This window comes from Sceloporus occidentalis, unplaced genomic scaffold (assembly GCF_023333645.1).
Source record: "Sceloporus occidentalis isolate IW3139 unplaced genomic scaffold, rSceOcc1.0.p SCAF_55, whole genome shotgun sequence".
NCBI classification, from domain to species: Eukaryota; Metazoa; Chordata; class Lepidosauria; order Squamata; family Phrynosomatidae; genus Sceloporus; species Sceloporus occidentalis.
In genome coordinates this window covers 2,105,139-2,122,608 of record NW_028317035.1, presented here as the reverse complement: position 1 = coordinate 2,122,608, position 17,470 = coordinate 2,105,139, and the positions used below count along the sequence as shown (strand labels likewise).

Here is a 17,470-nt window from a genome sequence, read left to right as displayed (position 1 = left end):
ACATGGCTGATGTGGTCACCCTACCTCCATAGCATGCTATACACAGAGCAGCACAGCACTTAGTAGAATGGAAAGTGGCTGCAGAGGTAAGCCCATCATAAATACACAGTTAGTAGTAATTTGATATAATAATAATAAAAATCATAGTTACATAGTAAGGTTGTGCCTAAGCGGGGGCAAGCATCACTGACAGATTCAGTGTGCACTAAAATGATTTGGATTATGTCATCATGCCATAGGTGTTTCCTCTATTTACAAATGAGATCCGTAGGGTCCACACAAACCCCAAAGTGATATCCAGTTATGCTGCACTCCAAAAATAAAAAGTGCTGAAAATGTAAAAAGATGCAGCCTAGATTAACTTGCCCAGGCCTAGGGAGGTCGAGGGGGAGGCAGTTTCAAGCCACCAAACCGGGGGCAGTAGATCTTCCTCTTGGGCAATCAAACCCTGCTCAATAGACTGGTTACAAGATCTGTGATCTGCCCAACCAGCCCATGCAGCCTCCATGCACTGCTTTATAAGACATAGAGTATCTCCAAAACCACAATGAGGACATCGGCCATAGGGGGCTGACTGGGGGCCCTGGTTAAGGTAGCACCTAAGGAAAACTTTTTTAAAAAAGTTTGTAGACAAATTCTGAGTTTTGGGGCTGTTGGGAAGTTCATATCTCACATGTTGCCTGTTTTTCAGAAACATTTTTTGTGAGACGGTTTAGGAATGTGTGATGTCTATTGAAGGTATGATCCCGGCAAATACAATTTTGCCTTTAAATGCCAAGGATAGATGAATATATATATATATCCATCCTTTTAGTGTAATAGATGTAAGCCTTCATCCTCTTACCGACCTTTAAATGTACCTTATAAGAAGGCCACACATATTTTCTACAATAAATAAATTCAGTTTACAATCTCCATAGCTGAAATGCCCAATTCCCCATCATATGTTCCCTTATGTCTATTGTTTTTACTCTTTCCAGTTTACTCACATATGAATATGTGAATTGGTGCCGAAAATTGAACAGCATGATCTAAATTGAGCCTAGCTGATACATTGTATAGAGGCATAATCCCATGATCTTGCGTTGAATAAATACAAGTAATTTGCTTTAGCAGCTGCTACTTATGGTTGCATTTGGTTACCAAGCTTGGAGTCAAATCATGTTTCTAAATCCTTTTTAAATAAAGTACTTTAATATAAATTTTTTGATGGTTGGGCTTTACAAGGCATTACACTATATTCCATTTAGAAATATTATGTTTCAGCTGTTGTGGGATCCATATTACATGTGAGTTCTATGTACAGGGCTTTGGAATATGATGTAGATATAAAAATCAATACATAATAATGATGATGTCAGAAGGTAAATTCATGGCTTAAGTACATCAAAGCTAGCTACAGACATTAGCTCAGGAATCAATAAAAAATGTAACTACAAAGCGATCTTCTTCTATCTCCCACAGAGAACTGTAAAATGGGCAACAGAGATGAGAAGACATGAAAAAGACTCAAAGGCATTAAAGCATATTGGGGTGCAGAAAATATGAGGATTATACACCTGAATCCAGAAGTGACGTGAAGTCCATGCTAGACTGTTCACTGATTATCTATGAAGTCCTGTAATCACTCATTTGTTATTAGGCTATAGTCTTTACTCATGTCGCTTCTCCCACAACAGTTTCCTTCTGGCATAGTCACCCTTCTCTTTCAAAATCACTGACTTCAGAGTCAGTCCCAAAATAATTGGATTTTTCTAGTCAAATCCGTTGTCATTAACAATAATTTCAAGCTATCTCATTACTTAAGAATAGTTTTTAGGTAATGTCTTTGCAAAATGGCACAGAGGCACATTTTTTTGAAGGTACTTTGATAATGTGTCAACTAACTGAGTGTCATATAGAAAACTGTATCACCTCTTGTCATTATCATCTCTCACCTGTCATTATTTGATACCTTTGTAAGATTGCTAGCAATTGGTGTCAATATCACCAAAGCTTATATTGACAAATGCCACATTTGGAATGCATCTATGCCTAACTAACCCGTTCTTCTATGACCCTTTGTTAACCATAATATGCTGCATTTTAACTCACATTTAAAACAGCCTCACACATGTTTTTGTGTTAAGATACAACTCTATTTCTTTATGCTAGTCAAAAGAAATAGACAAGATAGACAGAGTAACTTAAATAACTTAACTTAAAATTAAATGACTAAATTCTCTGTGGCTACATGTTCCCTGTCAGACTAGTTCCAATAAATCTCGCTTGAAACTAATTACTGAGATTTACTCAGTTCACTCAGCTCTCAAGTCCTTAGCATCAACCATTGTCAGTTGCCTGCGATATTAGTGTTCTTTCGTGCTGGCACTCACCTTTATCCCAGTGAACTCTTTGATAGTCTCTCACATCTACTGTCTCAGTTAGCGTCAAACACCCGAATATGCTCCAGAACCATACAGCTGGTTTATATAAAAAGTCACTGATGACCTCAGTACTTCAAAGGCCATCCCCTGTTCAGCCCCACACACATTCTCATTCACACATGGACACAATAAATGCACCATAAACACATGCATATCTGAAAAAGGATTAAAAGAAATAAAATAAAGGTTGGAATTACTTTGACCTGTATTAATGTGAAATTATTGTTTTTGTACATTGTTCACTGCTATAAAAACCATTAATCTACAATTTGGTTTAAATACTTTATTAATTGTTAATCAAGCTACCCAGTTTTGGTGCATCCAAATGTTTGCTGTGTCATGAAATGTACTTTTTCTGTTGTATCTGTTGCATCACAGCTGTTTGGTGTACATCACATTGTCACGGTGTCCATATTTGTACCACAGCACTGATCCAAGTTATAAGGAAAAATAAGTCAAGATAAGTAAAATCTCTTTGGTGGGCTCATCATTCTCATGTACGAGTTATACCATTGTGGATTCACTGCCTGCTAACTTCTGAAAGAGCTGCAAGGAGAAAAAAAAGAATATGATTTTATATTGAGAAATACATTGTTTACACACAGTAACGTGAGATGTTATATAGGATAGCAGGAGTTACAGCAACCAGGTTATTGTGAGTTTTTTTTACTTTTTCCCCCACAAAGATTTCAGTTTGTTTTGCAATTGAATTGTTCATGTTATAGGTCACATTGTAGGTGGAAAAAGTTCTGACAAGATTTATCTTTGTCTCATCCTTTAATATCACAAGAACCTGGCATTTTAACAGGGGTGTATAGACTTTTTATATCCACTGTATATGGAAATTAATTATAAACAGTGTGTATTGCCAGTTTACAGTTTTGTTTTATGCTACTAAACACACTCTTCCAAATGGAAGAAAATATTAGTTTCTTTAATTATTATTCTTTAAGAATAAAAGGTATATTTTTGTCATGAATGGTTGCAAGCCGGACTGTCATTGCCTTGTGTATGTCTTCTCAACTTGAGTTTGTCAGACCCTGTGCGCTGACTAAAATCCTACTTAAACTGTTGCCATTTAAATAATAATAACATAATGGTACCGTAGTTAAAATAGTATCTCTATTGGAGGATAAATCACTGGGTTCATAGGTTCTATGGATATTTATAAAATCCAGCAATATTTTTATTCTTTGTTTTTAAAATGTTTATCTAATGCACCCTTTCTTATTTTTATCATTTTATTTAAATATGTTTATATTTATTTGAAATATATTTATATTGTCCATGAAAAAATTAAATGATAAAACTCATGATAATGTGATATTACCAAGGTAAGTACAGGAATATTCCCCAGAGATGCCAGGAACCCAAACACCATTGGGAAGAACCCCCTGAGTGTGAAAGAAAAACATATATTAAATATGTACTTATACAGGAAAATAGATTTTTATACATTTATACATTTTGTATATTATTACATAAACGTCTGTAAGCTGTTACCTGAATAGATTAAAAAAGCCATAGATTTCACACAGCATTCCTATCAGTGGCCAACGGAGAAGGACCAGAAGTGCTCCTCCCAAAAAGAAGGCGCTGCCCCTTAACTTTTGTCGCTGGAAGAAGAAGCTGAATGTCCTCCTAATACCAATAATTAGAGCCAAGCCAGATAGGAACAGAATCTACATGAGACAAGATCGTGGTCAAAAGCTGAAGATTTCAGGATTCACGGTGGATGATTCTGTTTTCTTAACGTGGAGTACTTACGTTTCCAAAAGCCAGAAGGACTGTATCAAAATATAATAGTACCCCAAAGGTGATGAAAAAAATGCCAAATCCTGCTAACCCAGCACCAAGCTCTGTAGATGAATCAAGGGAGAAAGAGCATACTGTAAGATACATGCAGAAGACTGTTACAGGCAGCGAGAGAGACTGTACATAGAGAAAGATATTATCTTCACGGTAGAAAGTAAAACATAAAACAATGCAAGTAAGGTGAGAGAATTCTTAAGGTGAAAATAAAGAAAAAGACTAACAATGCTGTTACTTTTAATGACATAATTACTGACCTTTGGGTCCAGGGTTGCAAGGATAGTGAAGTGGACCCCACCACTCTATACTCCCAACAAGACTTGTGCAATCAGATTCATACAGATTTAAATTTTAACAAAAATGTGCCAATTTTGTCATTTCATTAGAAACGAGTCATAAAACGAGTAGAGTATCTAGTAAGAGTAAAGTTTGAATATGAACATACCGGTATCTCAAAAATTATACAGCTAAATATAAACTTTGCCTATTTGAGTGATTTTTTGTTTATAGCCAAGAAATGAGTAGATGCACAGTAGAGGAAGTAAGTGCGTTACCATAATATGGAAAAGGTTTAAAGAAATGGAGAGTTGTTTATGTTCAGAGTAATGTCACATCATTTTATAAAGCACAAAGGCAATATATTGCCAGAGCGGAATGTATGTAAAGAGTTATGCGCTGAATTGTCTGCATCAATTTTTTTATTTTTCTAATTTCCAACTGCACCTGAGACCACTGTTAAAAAAACGTGCAGGAATTAAGTGCATTGTACGTTTAGTGAACGTTTCACAATGATTGCATTGTTTTTTGTTAGGTTTTTTTGTAAATGTCATAACAAGGATTGAGAAAAAATCATAGAGAACAAAATAAAAAAAGTAAAAAAACAGGAGCATTAAACAAAAAACAACCCACAACATATCTAACCGCTGTGAGAAGATGTGGGTTGCGTTTCCAATAAGGTTTCAATGCAAGAATTATATTAGAAAAATACTAAAAGTGGAATGGGAAGGAAAGATCTACAAAATGTTCAGTAAGGTGAGGGCAGAGGACCCCATAGAAAAGATAGAAAAAAGTAAGGAAAGCGTATAAGTAAGTGAGATGGAAAAAAAAGATAGGGCAAAAAGAAAGAATAGGACAGAAGGAAACAACAGAATGGAAAGGGAGACCGCAAGAGGAAAGGAAAGGGAACAACAGGTTGCTAAAGTGGACTAATAAAATGCCTGCCCCTACCACATACAGTAACATACTTACACACACAGTAACATACATACAGACACTAAGCGGCACGAAATGACATCATATCCCATTGCTCAGACTTAGGGAGCAGGGACATACTTTGGATATAAAAAGTCTGCACACCCCAGTTAAAATGCCAGGTTCTTGTGATATTTTAAATATAAATCATGTCAGAACTTGTTTCACCTGTAATGTGACCTATAACGTGAAGAATTAAATTGAAAATAAGGTGAAATCTTTGAGGGGGGAAAACAAAAACCTCTTAATAACCTGGTTGCATAAGTGTGCACACCCTCTTATAACTGGGGCTGAGGCTGTGTTCAGAATTAGCCAACACATTCAAACTCATGTTAAATAGAAGTCATTACACACATGCCATCATTTAAAGTTCAGCTCTTCTAGTAGGATTTACCTGACATTTGCTTAGTTGCATCTCAAAGCAAAAGCCATGGTCCGCAGAGAGCTTCCAAAGCATCAGAGGGATCTCATTGTTGAAAGATATCAGTCAGGAGAAGGGTACAAAATAATTTCCAAAGCATTAGATACAGCATGGAACACAGTGAAGACAAGTGGAGACAAAACATCCAAGCCCGGCTGAAGTTTGCAAAAACAAACATCAAGTACCCCAAACGCACGTAGGAATATGTGTTATGGTCTGATGAAACCAAGGTTGAACTTTTTGGGCATAATTCCAAAAGGTATGTTTGGCGAAAAAACAACACTGCACATCAGCCAGAGCCCGGGCCTGAATCCAATTGAACATCTGAGTGGTTATCTGAAGAGGGTTACCACAGGAGATTTCCTCACAATCTGACAGATTTGGAGTGGGCATATATTGCCACATCAAGATGTGCTATGCTAATAGACTTCTACCCAAAAAGACTGATTTCTGTAATAAAATCAAACAAAGTATTAGTTTAAGTTTTATAAGTGCACACGTATGCAACCAGGTAATTGTGAGGGGTTTTTTTATTTTTCCCTTGTTTTTTTCAGCTTGTTTTGCAATTGAATTGTTCACATTATAGGTCACATTAAAGGTTGAAAAAGTTCTGACATTATTTATCTTTGTCTCATTCTTTAAAATCACAAGAACCTGGCATTTTAACAGGGGTGTGTAGGCAGGCGTCTTGTTGCCGCCATCTCCACGACTCTCGATTCTAAACTCATAGAAGACCCATCTCACCAAGAAGAGCTGGCACCCCAGGTATTATGGAGTAGAGTGTACGAAAATTGACAATGAAGATAAAAATAAAAAAATGTATTCTAATTCCTGCTTGACTTTGAATAACAATTCTAATGCACTCATGATTTGCTATGCAGAATGTATGGCATGCAAATGACCCCAGGCAGCCCTTCCTGGTGAATGCCCAGTGTCCTTCAGGGTAAGCAGATATACAGGTTCTGTGGTGCTTTCTTTGTGTCTGTAATGCCTCTTTCATGCCAACACACTCGGACCATGCAGAGAAAATCACCATTCTGCAGGCCACAGACACAGGCCCCATTAAACACCTCTTAATATTAGGCAGGTGCACTCAATTAACACCTTTATGGAAGCAAGAATGTTTGTCAGAATGTTGGGACAGATCTATCAAAATTAGCCCAAGACGTCCTGGGAAATCGGTAGCTGTGGGTTTCTCAGATCTTCCCCTAACCAGCCCAAAATTAAGGGAGCACAAGGTCTGTCCCTCCAGACCTCTGCTTCAGTGCTCCATAGCACTGTGTGTCAGCAATTGATGCCGAGCACCGGGGTATGACATCATATCCAGGTACTCAGCACTGAAGCTGTGTGCACCAAAAAGGAAAAAACAAAATACTGTCTGCGCTTCTCACCCTAATAAAGTTGGCAACAAATATATAAACATAATATAAATGAGAGGTTTTATTAATGTGTTGGGGGAGGTGCAATTAATGTTTAATTGCACCTCCCCCAACACATTAATAAGGTTTTGGTAGCAGTATAAACTGCTTTGTGTGCCCACTATGTAGGAGGTGAGAGTAGGATCTCACCCTATTGAGAGTGTGCCTTGACGTGGCGGGTGAGCTTAATTATGCTTTGGCCAATTCATATAACCAAAACCTCTCATTTATATTATGTTTATATATTTGTTGCCAACTTTATTAGGGTGAGAAGCGCAGACAGTATTTTGTTTTTTGTATACATTGTACAGCCAACACACTGTATTTGCAGCATGCTCACACTGTTTGGTAGGCCTTATATTATACATTTGTATTATTTGAGCCTGAGACTAGCTTAGCGAACCGACATCTTTTCTTTTCCCTGTTTGCACCAGAAAGGAGACAGATTAAGAAATGGGGAGAAAGGGGGAAAGATGATAGTGAAAAAGGGGAGTGATAAAGAGAAATGAGAGTGATGGGGAGAAAGGGGGAGATAATGAGTAAGAAGGGTAGATAATAAGAGAGATAGGGCTATATAAAGTAGGAGAGATAAGAAGAGAGCTGATGAAAAAGGAAAGGGGTAATGAGAAAGTGAATAGAGAGAGTAAGTGCAAGGAAGTGTGTGGCTGCAAGGGCAAGTGTGAGCCAGTGTGTTTGTGTGTAACAGAAAGCGTGAATGTGTATTTGTATATATTTGTGTTAGCTTACAATGGTAGACTGTGTGGGGGTACTAGCTTACAATGGTAGACTGTGTGGGGGTACTAGCTTACAATGGTAGATTGTGTGGGGTGGGGCGTCAGTGTACTATTGGTAAGTCAGATGTGTGTGTCAGTGTACAGTTTTCAAGTGTGTGTGTTTTGGGGGGTGTCAGTGTACAGTGTTAAACCGTGTTGGGTGTCTGTGCATGGTGCTGAAGTGGGTGTGTGGGGGGGGAGTGTGTATACAGTATTGGATTGGGTGGAGTCTCCATTGCCTTTGTGTTGGTGTATTATTTGAGTGTCAGTGTATGTCGTTAGAAAATGTGTTAGTGTATGGTGTACGCCTGATTTTGCATGCTTGCATATCCCCTTCGTGACAAAGGCTGATTTTACTTTTTGTACCCTTCGTGACAATGGCCGTTTTAAAATTTCTGCGCTGCTCGTGTTTAGCTGTAATTTTCTTCTTTCCCGTTTACTGAACCCACACACATTATATATTGTTTTTTTCAGGACAAGAAGAGCTTTCTTTAGATGACATTGTTTTGATTGTATCATATTATTTACTATTAAAAAAAGTATAAAATATGGTGAAAAATTTAGAAAAAAAAGACTGTTTCTAACTTTTAGTTGAAAAATCTTTTACTCATCTATAAAAGGTAATAAAAAAACCTGCTAAATAGATTCTACTATTTGTCCTGAGTTTAGAAATACCCAATGTTTTTATGTTTTTTTTCTGCACGTTATGGAGCAATAAGTACAGGTAGCGTTTTGCTATTTCAAAGCCATTTTTTCCAAATCTGGTAATTCTTCCCTCCATGTGCCATTTCGGGTATCTTTGAAGCCGGCCAATGCAATTTACCCCATCAAATCATATATTTTTGAAAACTAGACAGCCCAGGGTATTCCAAATGCTGGTATTTTAACCCTTTCCAAGCACTTATTCTACCATCAGCCTTTGTCAAACTTTATGGTAGTAATTTTTTTGCATTTGTTTTTTCACACACATTTTACTTTAGGTATGAATAAACAGGTTCTGGTATATGTCACTATCATAAAACACCCCAATATGTGTTTAGCAACATCTCCTGAGTACAGCGATACCTCACATGAATGATTTTGCCTGGCTGTTTGGGGGCAAAAGGGCCACATTTGGGACATGCGCATTTTTCAATGTTGAACTTTGGCATTTAGGGATCCACTGCCCATGCCCTATTTGGTACATCTTTGAGCCGGGCCATTTCAGTGTGCCCAACAAAACCATATATTTTTGAAAACTAGACACCCCAGGGTATTTTAAATGCTGGTATTTTAACTCTTTGCATGCACACATTTTACCACCAGCATTTTTTCAAAGTTTGCAGTAGTATTCTTTTGTGTGTATTTTTCCCACACACACCTACTTTATGTATGAATTTACAGCTCCTGGTATATGCCGCTGTCACACGACACCCCAATATGTGTTCAGCAACATCTCCTGAGTACAGTGATACCCCACATGCATGGGTTTGTCATTTTTGGGGGGAACTTTTTTTAATTGGAAATTAGATGTGTGGCCATCCTTCCCCCCGTGTTAATTGGGACCTTGTTGAACCTGGCCAATTCAATTTACCCCATCAAATCATACATTTTTTAAAAGTAGACACCCCATGGGCATTTAATATGCCAGTATTTTAACTCTTTCCATGCGAGAATTGTTTTAAGCTAATATGCTAATTTTAGGACTTGCTCACAAAAATATATTTTTTATATATATATTTTTTTTTGTAGCCTTTTTTTAAAAAATTTTAACATTTTTTTTCAACTTGAAGGTTCCCCTGATAGTGACATCAGTGGGAAATTATTTTTACATTTTACTGTTTTTTTACTATTTTTTTTCTAATTATTATTAATTTTATTTTATTTTTAATTTATTTTTTCTAATCACACTGTGATTAGAAAGCTGAGCTCCATTGACTTGCATGGTTGAATGCAGTACCTATATTCAACCTGCAAGTGGAGCCAGAGTTCTCTAGAGGGTCAGGAGACCGTCTAGCGAACCTTTTCATCTTTATTATTTTTTTTCCCGGGCCGCCGCCATCTTGCTGATGGCGAAGATCACCGGCAGCTGCGGCTGTGACCGCTCTCGGGAGCGGTCACAGTCCATCCCCAGGTAAGTGTTTGGTGTCGCTGGATGCCTCCTGATCGAGGCATTCCAGCGACACCATTTAAGTTTAGGAGGCGATCGTTGATCGCCTCCTAAACGCTTTTAAAACGGGTGTGGCGGATGTTGACGCCCCGGGGAGGGGCCAGAGATGGCCCCTTTTTGCCGATAATGGCGTTGCTGAATGCCTCGAGGTCGAGGCATTACAGCAACGCCGTTTCGGTGCAGAAAGCGTAAATAGATCGCTTTCTGCACCCGTTTAATGACGTGCCGGTCCTGGCACGTCATTTGTCGTTATCGACTTGAATTTCCGTGACGTGCCCGGACCGGCAATTGTCATCAAGGGGATATAGTATATGGTGCGCAGAGTGGCATGCAGGGAGCAGAGCACTGAGCAGTAAAGAAGCTGTACAGAGTTAGGGGCAGAACAATTATTTCATGTGCTTGGGTGTGATGCACCATGTGTACCTGGCTCAGCCCCTGCATAAGAAATAATTGCTCTGCTTCCTTCTCTATATAGCTTCTTTACTGCTAACTCCTGCTAGTCTTTAATAGGCTGATACCAAGTTTCCAGTAGCCCAGACGTGTACACATGTATAATGCATATACAGAGCAAGCAAGACATGCTTAGTAGTACAAAATCTCTGGTATAATACACACTCACACTAGACATGCTCAATTTGCATGAAAAAATTGAATTTGTATATGTTTCCAAAGTATTTGTTTATGCCAATACGGGTCCTACAAAAGTACAGATTGAGAATGTTATATAGCATCTCAATAAAGGCCTGATAGTAATGCTGCTCTGAATTTACAACTTATTTCCAAAACTTTTTTAAGGATTCTAGGTGGAGGCATGCAAACAAGACACGGTGCGCCACTTTTTGATTTGTTGGCCATCATTACACAGGCTCCCTGTAGAGTTACAGATGCTAGGAAATGGAGGAAAGTAGCTGTCACAAGTGAGGAAAGAACTGACATAATTCATTATTAAGAATATGTGTTTGTAGATGTACCCACAACAAAAGCAAGAATGCCAATAATTCTTTTTTGCTATGGCACTTGATAGAAAGAACAAGATATGAAGGACAATGATAGATACACAGACTCCAATATGAAGTGGACATATTTCCACAATTTCTTCAGTACTGAAAGGTAAGTTCTTACATGCTAGGTATGGATAGGCCTAAAGGGAATAAGCAGTAGCTGTCACACTCACTCTGTAGCTCGCTGATCATTTTCTTCACTGCCAGGACATGCAGAAACAGTTCTAACTTCCTAGTTCACGTGTTCCATCCCCATTGACCCTTGGAATCTTCACAGGTGTCCAACTCAGCAAAGAAAATTAACTCTGTGATGACCAGAAGTGTGTTTTTTTACAAGAATATTAAAACATGCAGAATATTTCTAAGTAAATTATGTTTTAAATTAATAGGGTGCCTTTATAGTGTTGCACTTTACTGAGCAGTTTCTGTAATTTAGGTGGAATATATTGAAACTGTGATGTATTTTACTACCCATTACCCACACCTAGAAGTGTATGTCAAATCACTTTTATGTATGGTAGCTAAATTATCATTGCTTTCTAACAAATCTAGCCAAAGCATTGTTTCCAAGTTATAGTTATTCATCTGATCTGGACTTGTTGGATCAGGATTTAGTATACTCAACTAAATACAGGTTTAGATATTTAGAACTAAGACAGTTGGTTACACAATCTAAGACAGAGAGGAGATCAGTAGAAGATAGGTAAATCTGGTTGATATTGGCACATAGGTGAAATTGAAAGCCAAAATTGGAAATTAGTTTGCCAGGTGGGGTAAGTTTAGTAAGGGCAGTCTCATTAGAATGTTGAGAACAAAATCCAGATTGAAGAGGATCAAGTAAAGAGTTAGAGTTAAGAAACTTCGTTGAGTGTATACAGGTTGTTCAGGAAGCTTGGAGGCGAGAGTAAGTAGACATATGAGAGAGTAGTTGTAGTCATGTCCGGGGAGGGGTTTTTCAAGATTGCAGTATGCATGAAGGACAATAGGGCAGATCCAGTAGAGAGAGATAGATTGTTTCAATTTTATTATTGAAGTTGCTGATAAAGTCAGAGGCAGTAAGGTTAGTTGGGTTAATTGTGGTAGGGCAAAAATGAGAACTAAAAGTATTGGAGAGGTGGTAAGGGTTCTGAGAGAGGGACAGGGGAGGGCTGTCAGCCTATGGCCTGGCGGCCATTGCACCATTGAATCAGCCCACCATCCATGCCCAGCTTTTCCTGATTTTCTAATGCATATTGATGTAATGTGATGGGATTAGGATTACATCAGTACACTAAACAAAAAGTCATCATACACGGGACGCCTGAAGCCACAATTTAGTGCCACTAATCCTTTTTTAATAAAATATGCAGATTGAAATAGAGTAAATAACACAAAACCTTTACTTTTCCTCTCACTGATTTCTGGGCCTAGAAAGTTTTGTCCTTTGAAGTGACTACAAATTCAGGAGGGTGTTTTATCTCCTGATAAGTAAAAATTAAATAGTTTAATTTATTCCTACAGAAAGTGCTCAGGAAACACATGACCAAATACACACCAGAACAGGTTCTGCCACACCGACACCCAAACACACAAACCAGGACAGGCTCTGTCACACCGACACCCAAACACACACAGGGCAGCATTTTGGACAGAGTTGGACAGGAGAATGTAAAAGTTATATGTGTCCTGGAAAACATGGCCGATATGGTTTCCCCTAATGCCCCACACCCTTATGTATTGCCCCCAGCTAGCCCCACATTGTATATTTATCCTACCACCCAGCACCCCCTATAATATTGATTTATGTGATGCCCCCAGCCAGCATCCCCTGGTGAATTAATGCCCCCCCCTTAGCACCCTGATTTAATTCACACGATCTGCCCAACACCCAAATTGGAAGTTTAGGACTTGCCACCTTTTTCCCCAAACAACCTGCCTGTGGTATCATCAAACAGCCTCCCTGTGTAATGCTTTCCCCCCACTTACACATCCATGCAATATTCACACACATATTCATTCATTCAATGATTCACAACCATTCACTCATTCATATATTCATTCCCTCACAGATAGTAATCATTGACAGATACTCATTCATTCACTTATTGACAGATACTCATTAATTACCTCAATCACGCATACTCATTCATACACCTTCCCCCACCCCCTTACCGGAACTGCAGATCTCTGTGCAGTTCGCAGACTTCCGCAGGGGACTCTGCTTCCGTCTGCTTTGCTCGCACTCTGTGCGGAGAAGCAGGAACGGGGCAGAGTCATGTGACGTGATCAAGGGTAGAGGAAGACTAGCAATGTCTCTAATAATGTTTCTGACAATCATGGACATAGTATGAGCAGAGGAGATTACACACATTACATCACATAAAATACATTTTATATTATAGAAATTATTAGAAAACCTTGGGAATCACACTGATTTCAGATTTAATAATATATTTATATTACAATATACATATAGTCATTATGAGGCATCAGGAAATATTACTTTATTGAAAGGGTAGGATGCATGGAATAGCCTTCCAGCAGAAGTGGAAGCTGTTAATACAGTAAATACATTTAAGCAAGCATGGGATAGGAATAAGGCTAAGGACTAAGGAAAGTATTCAGAGGATGGGCAGACTGGATGTGCCGAATGGTTCTTATCTGCCGTCATGTTCTATGTTTCTATGAGCAGTCTCAGATAATTAACCCCTCCATTACTAGACATGAGCAGTTTCAGACAATAAACGCCCTCAATTATCAGACACCACACAAACAGACAAACACAGTCACATACACGCACATTTCAGACACACACACACAAGGAGTTTCTTACCTGGTACTGGATGCAATCAGATGTGGCTTCTGAACCAATCAAGAGAGTTGAGTCTCTTGAAAGGATGAGAACTCCTTTTTCTTTTAAACGGAGGGAGACTTTGTCCCCTGAGGACAGCCGGTACCTTACAACTGTAATGATTGTACCCCACTGATGGTGGCCCTGTTAAGAGGAGAATAGTAGGAACATAGCATGAATTTGTTGTCCAGGAAATCAGACATAGTAAGAGACTTTTGCCAACTATGTTCAGCAGTGCTGGAACAATGTCAAAGGTGTATGTGAAGTGAACATACCAAGACATTTTGGACAATTCTATGCTTCCAACTTTGTGGAAACAGTGTAGGGAAGGTCCATTTCTATTCCAGCATGACTGTGCCACAGTCCATAAAGACATGGTTGGATGAGTTTTGTGTGGAAGAACTTGATTGGCCTGCACAGAGCCCTGACCTCAACCCCATCGAACATCTTTGGTATGAACTGGAACAGAGGTTGCAAGCCAGGCCTTCCCGTCCAACATCAGGGCCTGACCTCACAAATGCTCTATCGGATGAATGGGCAAAAATTCCCACAGATCTAGTGGAAAGCCTTCTCAGAAGACATATTAATATCCATGTTTTTAGAATGCAATGCCATAAAAGTCCATGTTGGTGTAATGGTCAGGTGTCCCAATTCTTTTGTCCATATAGTGTATATATTCTTTTGATATTTAAAGTTGACAGAAATAGTTAAATACAGTTACACGATTTAACGGATACACAGTTGATTTACAATATTTATAAAATACATATTGATCGTTACCTTCACCATTGCTAATTTGCCAATTGTTGTTCATTGGTTCAGGTAGCTTTTGTAAATGTGTGAGAAATCCTGAGACGCCAAGTTGGATAGCAACGTCATGACACCATGTCACAATGTGTTCCACATGCATTTTATTTCGCACATGCACACCAAAGAAGTATGTGCAGATTAATATAACATGAGCATCATCAGTATAACACAGAATACAACAGCAAAGCAGCAAATAAGTGTGGTTCAGAATTCACAAGTGCAGTGTTGATTTTAGCATGTTTATATATATATATATAGTCCTGTATACCAGTTAGATCACCCTTGATAAAGAGCTCTGTGTCGAAACGTTGGGGGATCTCTTCTGCATTTTCCCACTCTTCTGCCATGTATGTATCTATTCAAATGATTGTATGAATGAATCAACCAGATTCAGCCAGCCATTATTTAAACCCTTAGACTGTCTGGGGAGAGACTTACTTAATAGCCCATAACTAAAGAAGTAGTTAATACTTTCAAACCATCGATTGTATGACTAAAGTAGTAGGAAACAGAGTGAGAGCTTTTGTGTTTTACGATTAGATTGTATAGGAAATTGGTTTTCCTTCTCATTCCTTGGCTTCAAATGGTATGTAGAGGTCATAATTCATTGCTGGTGCTTGAGGAAAATACATTGTAACATTGTATAACGTGTAATAATAAATTGTCTTTTTCTAGCTCATCTTGTTTTGCATTGTGTTTTTACATATGCAACTTTTCATCTAATAAAAAGAGATTTAAAAACAAAAGAAAAAAACAACAGCTGGTCACTCTGGAATTTGCAAACCCTGATGGTAACAGCTAGACACTTCTGGTAGCCTGTTTGGAGAGAGGATGTCTCAGACTTTGTTTCAGCCAGGTCTGTGCAATGTTTTCAAGTGGCCGATTACAGCCACAGCCCATTCCGTTACAAAACCTTTGAAAATGTATAGTATAGGGTGAATTTTAAGGGTTTGAGATTCTAGATTGTAAGCTGTCAAGATCAGTGCTCTCCTCATTTTGTACCAGTTTATTATTGTTTGTGATTTTAACTTACTTTACTGACTCTGTTGTAACACTGCTACGGAATCCACTGGCACTATATAAATAAATGTAATGTAATTCAAGTTCACTGCCAAATGGCACACAAGCAGCTCAGCTTGGAAGATTTGTTTACACATGACCACAGCAAACATCTTCTCCCCAACACACACATGAATATGGACAAAGCAATACTTTAAATAGTAAACTAAATATTTATTGCCTTTCACACAAATTTCACTTTGAAAAATCTTTTCCTCATCTACAAAAGCTAATGTTACATAGATTCTACTATTTCTCCTGAGTTTAGAAATACCCAATGTTTTTATGTTTTTTTAAAAAAAATGCTAGCTATAGGGCAATAAGTACAAATAGCTTACTGCTGTTTTAAAATCATTTTTTTTTAAATCTGGTCTGTCTGCCCCCATGTGCCATTTGGGACATATTTCAAGCCGGGCAGTTCAATTTACTCCCCATCAATCCATATATGCTTGAAACCTAGATATCCCAGGGTATTTCAAATGCTAGTATTTTAACTCTGTCCATGCACTAATTCTACTACCAGCATTTGGCAAACTTTTGACATTTGATGACCAATAGACCAAACCTACCTTTTCCATCTGATGATGTTTACTTTAATATGTAGACACTGGGCATTGGCACACATTGTACAAATTCTCATAGTCAATCATATGAAGCCCAGCACACATCTGATTGTTCATCTCGTCCAAACATTGGCCCTTCTATCAGGGTTGTCATGGTATAAAAACATGAGCGGTTTTGAGGTTAGGTTATGATGTGTCACTTAAAAAGAAAGCACACATTTTTTTTTTTTACATAGCTGGATTTTATTTCTAAAGCTAGCAAAGTTAGTAACATAGACAAATTCATAGCAGTTTTTTCTTTAAATTATTGGGATGTGAGCACATGGCTAAAAGAAGTGCAAAAATAGAATCCCTTTGATGCTGGTTTATATCCTTCTCTTTTCCTAAAAATGTTGCATTTCCCTTCATTATTACTCATATCAACATAGGTACTGCTTTGTCCACAGGGCCCAGGTGTCAGGATTCACTTGTTTTGCTGCAGAAGAAGATTGTGACTTAATTTGCCCAGCATTAGTCTTCTAACGAAAAATATGTTGACACAATGGTTTCCCTTCTACACGGCACAGCGGTGCCTGCTTGCATCATCCATTAAGCAGTGAGGCTGGGAAAGTTCATGGGTTCAGAATTCAAGCTTTGCATATGTTGATGTTGCTTTTTTTAGATGTAATTTTTCTGCCTGAACTTGGGGTTTCACTAACGTTAAACACTTTCACTTTTTTTGCTACAAAAGTAACATTCATTCTTTCACAATTTAAAACATAAACTTCCCCCAAAGCCCTTTTTATATATATATATTGTATATATTTATATATATATATATATATATATATATATATACTGTTTAAACCTGGAACTTAACTCAACAACTTCTGTTCTTATGCCAAACAAAACACATTCAGTTACTAAACCGTCTAAATTGTTACTAACCAAACTAAATTGTTAGTCTAACCAGTTACT

The 17,470-nt window shown here is 38.0% G+C and overlaps 1 protein-coding gene across 1 annotated transcript; it reads right to left on the bottom strand.

Moving 5' to 3' along the window:
* Positions 1-2,930: 2,930 nt before the first annotated feature.
* Positions 2,931-14,870, bottom strand: LOC149287905 (vesicle transport protein GOT1A-like). The gene is made up of 6 exons (XM_089492273.1): positions 14,862-14,870; positions 14,064-14,225; positions 4,194-4,358; positions 3,930-4,108; positions 3,757-3,820; positions 2,931-2,972 (listed from the first exon to the last, which is right to left on the bottom strand). Exons 1-6 carry the CDS (start codon positions 14,868-14,870, stop codon positions 2,931-2,933), a joined length of 621 nt encoding a protein of 206 aa, XP_089348399.1.
* Positions 14,871-17,470: the final 2,600 nt, after the last annotated feature.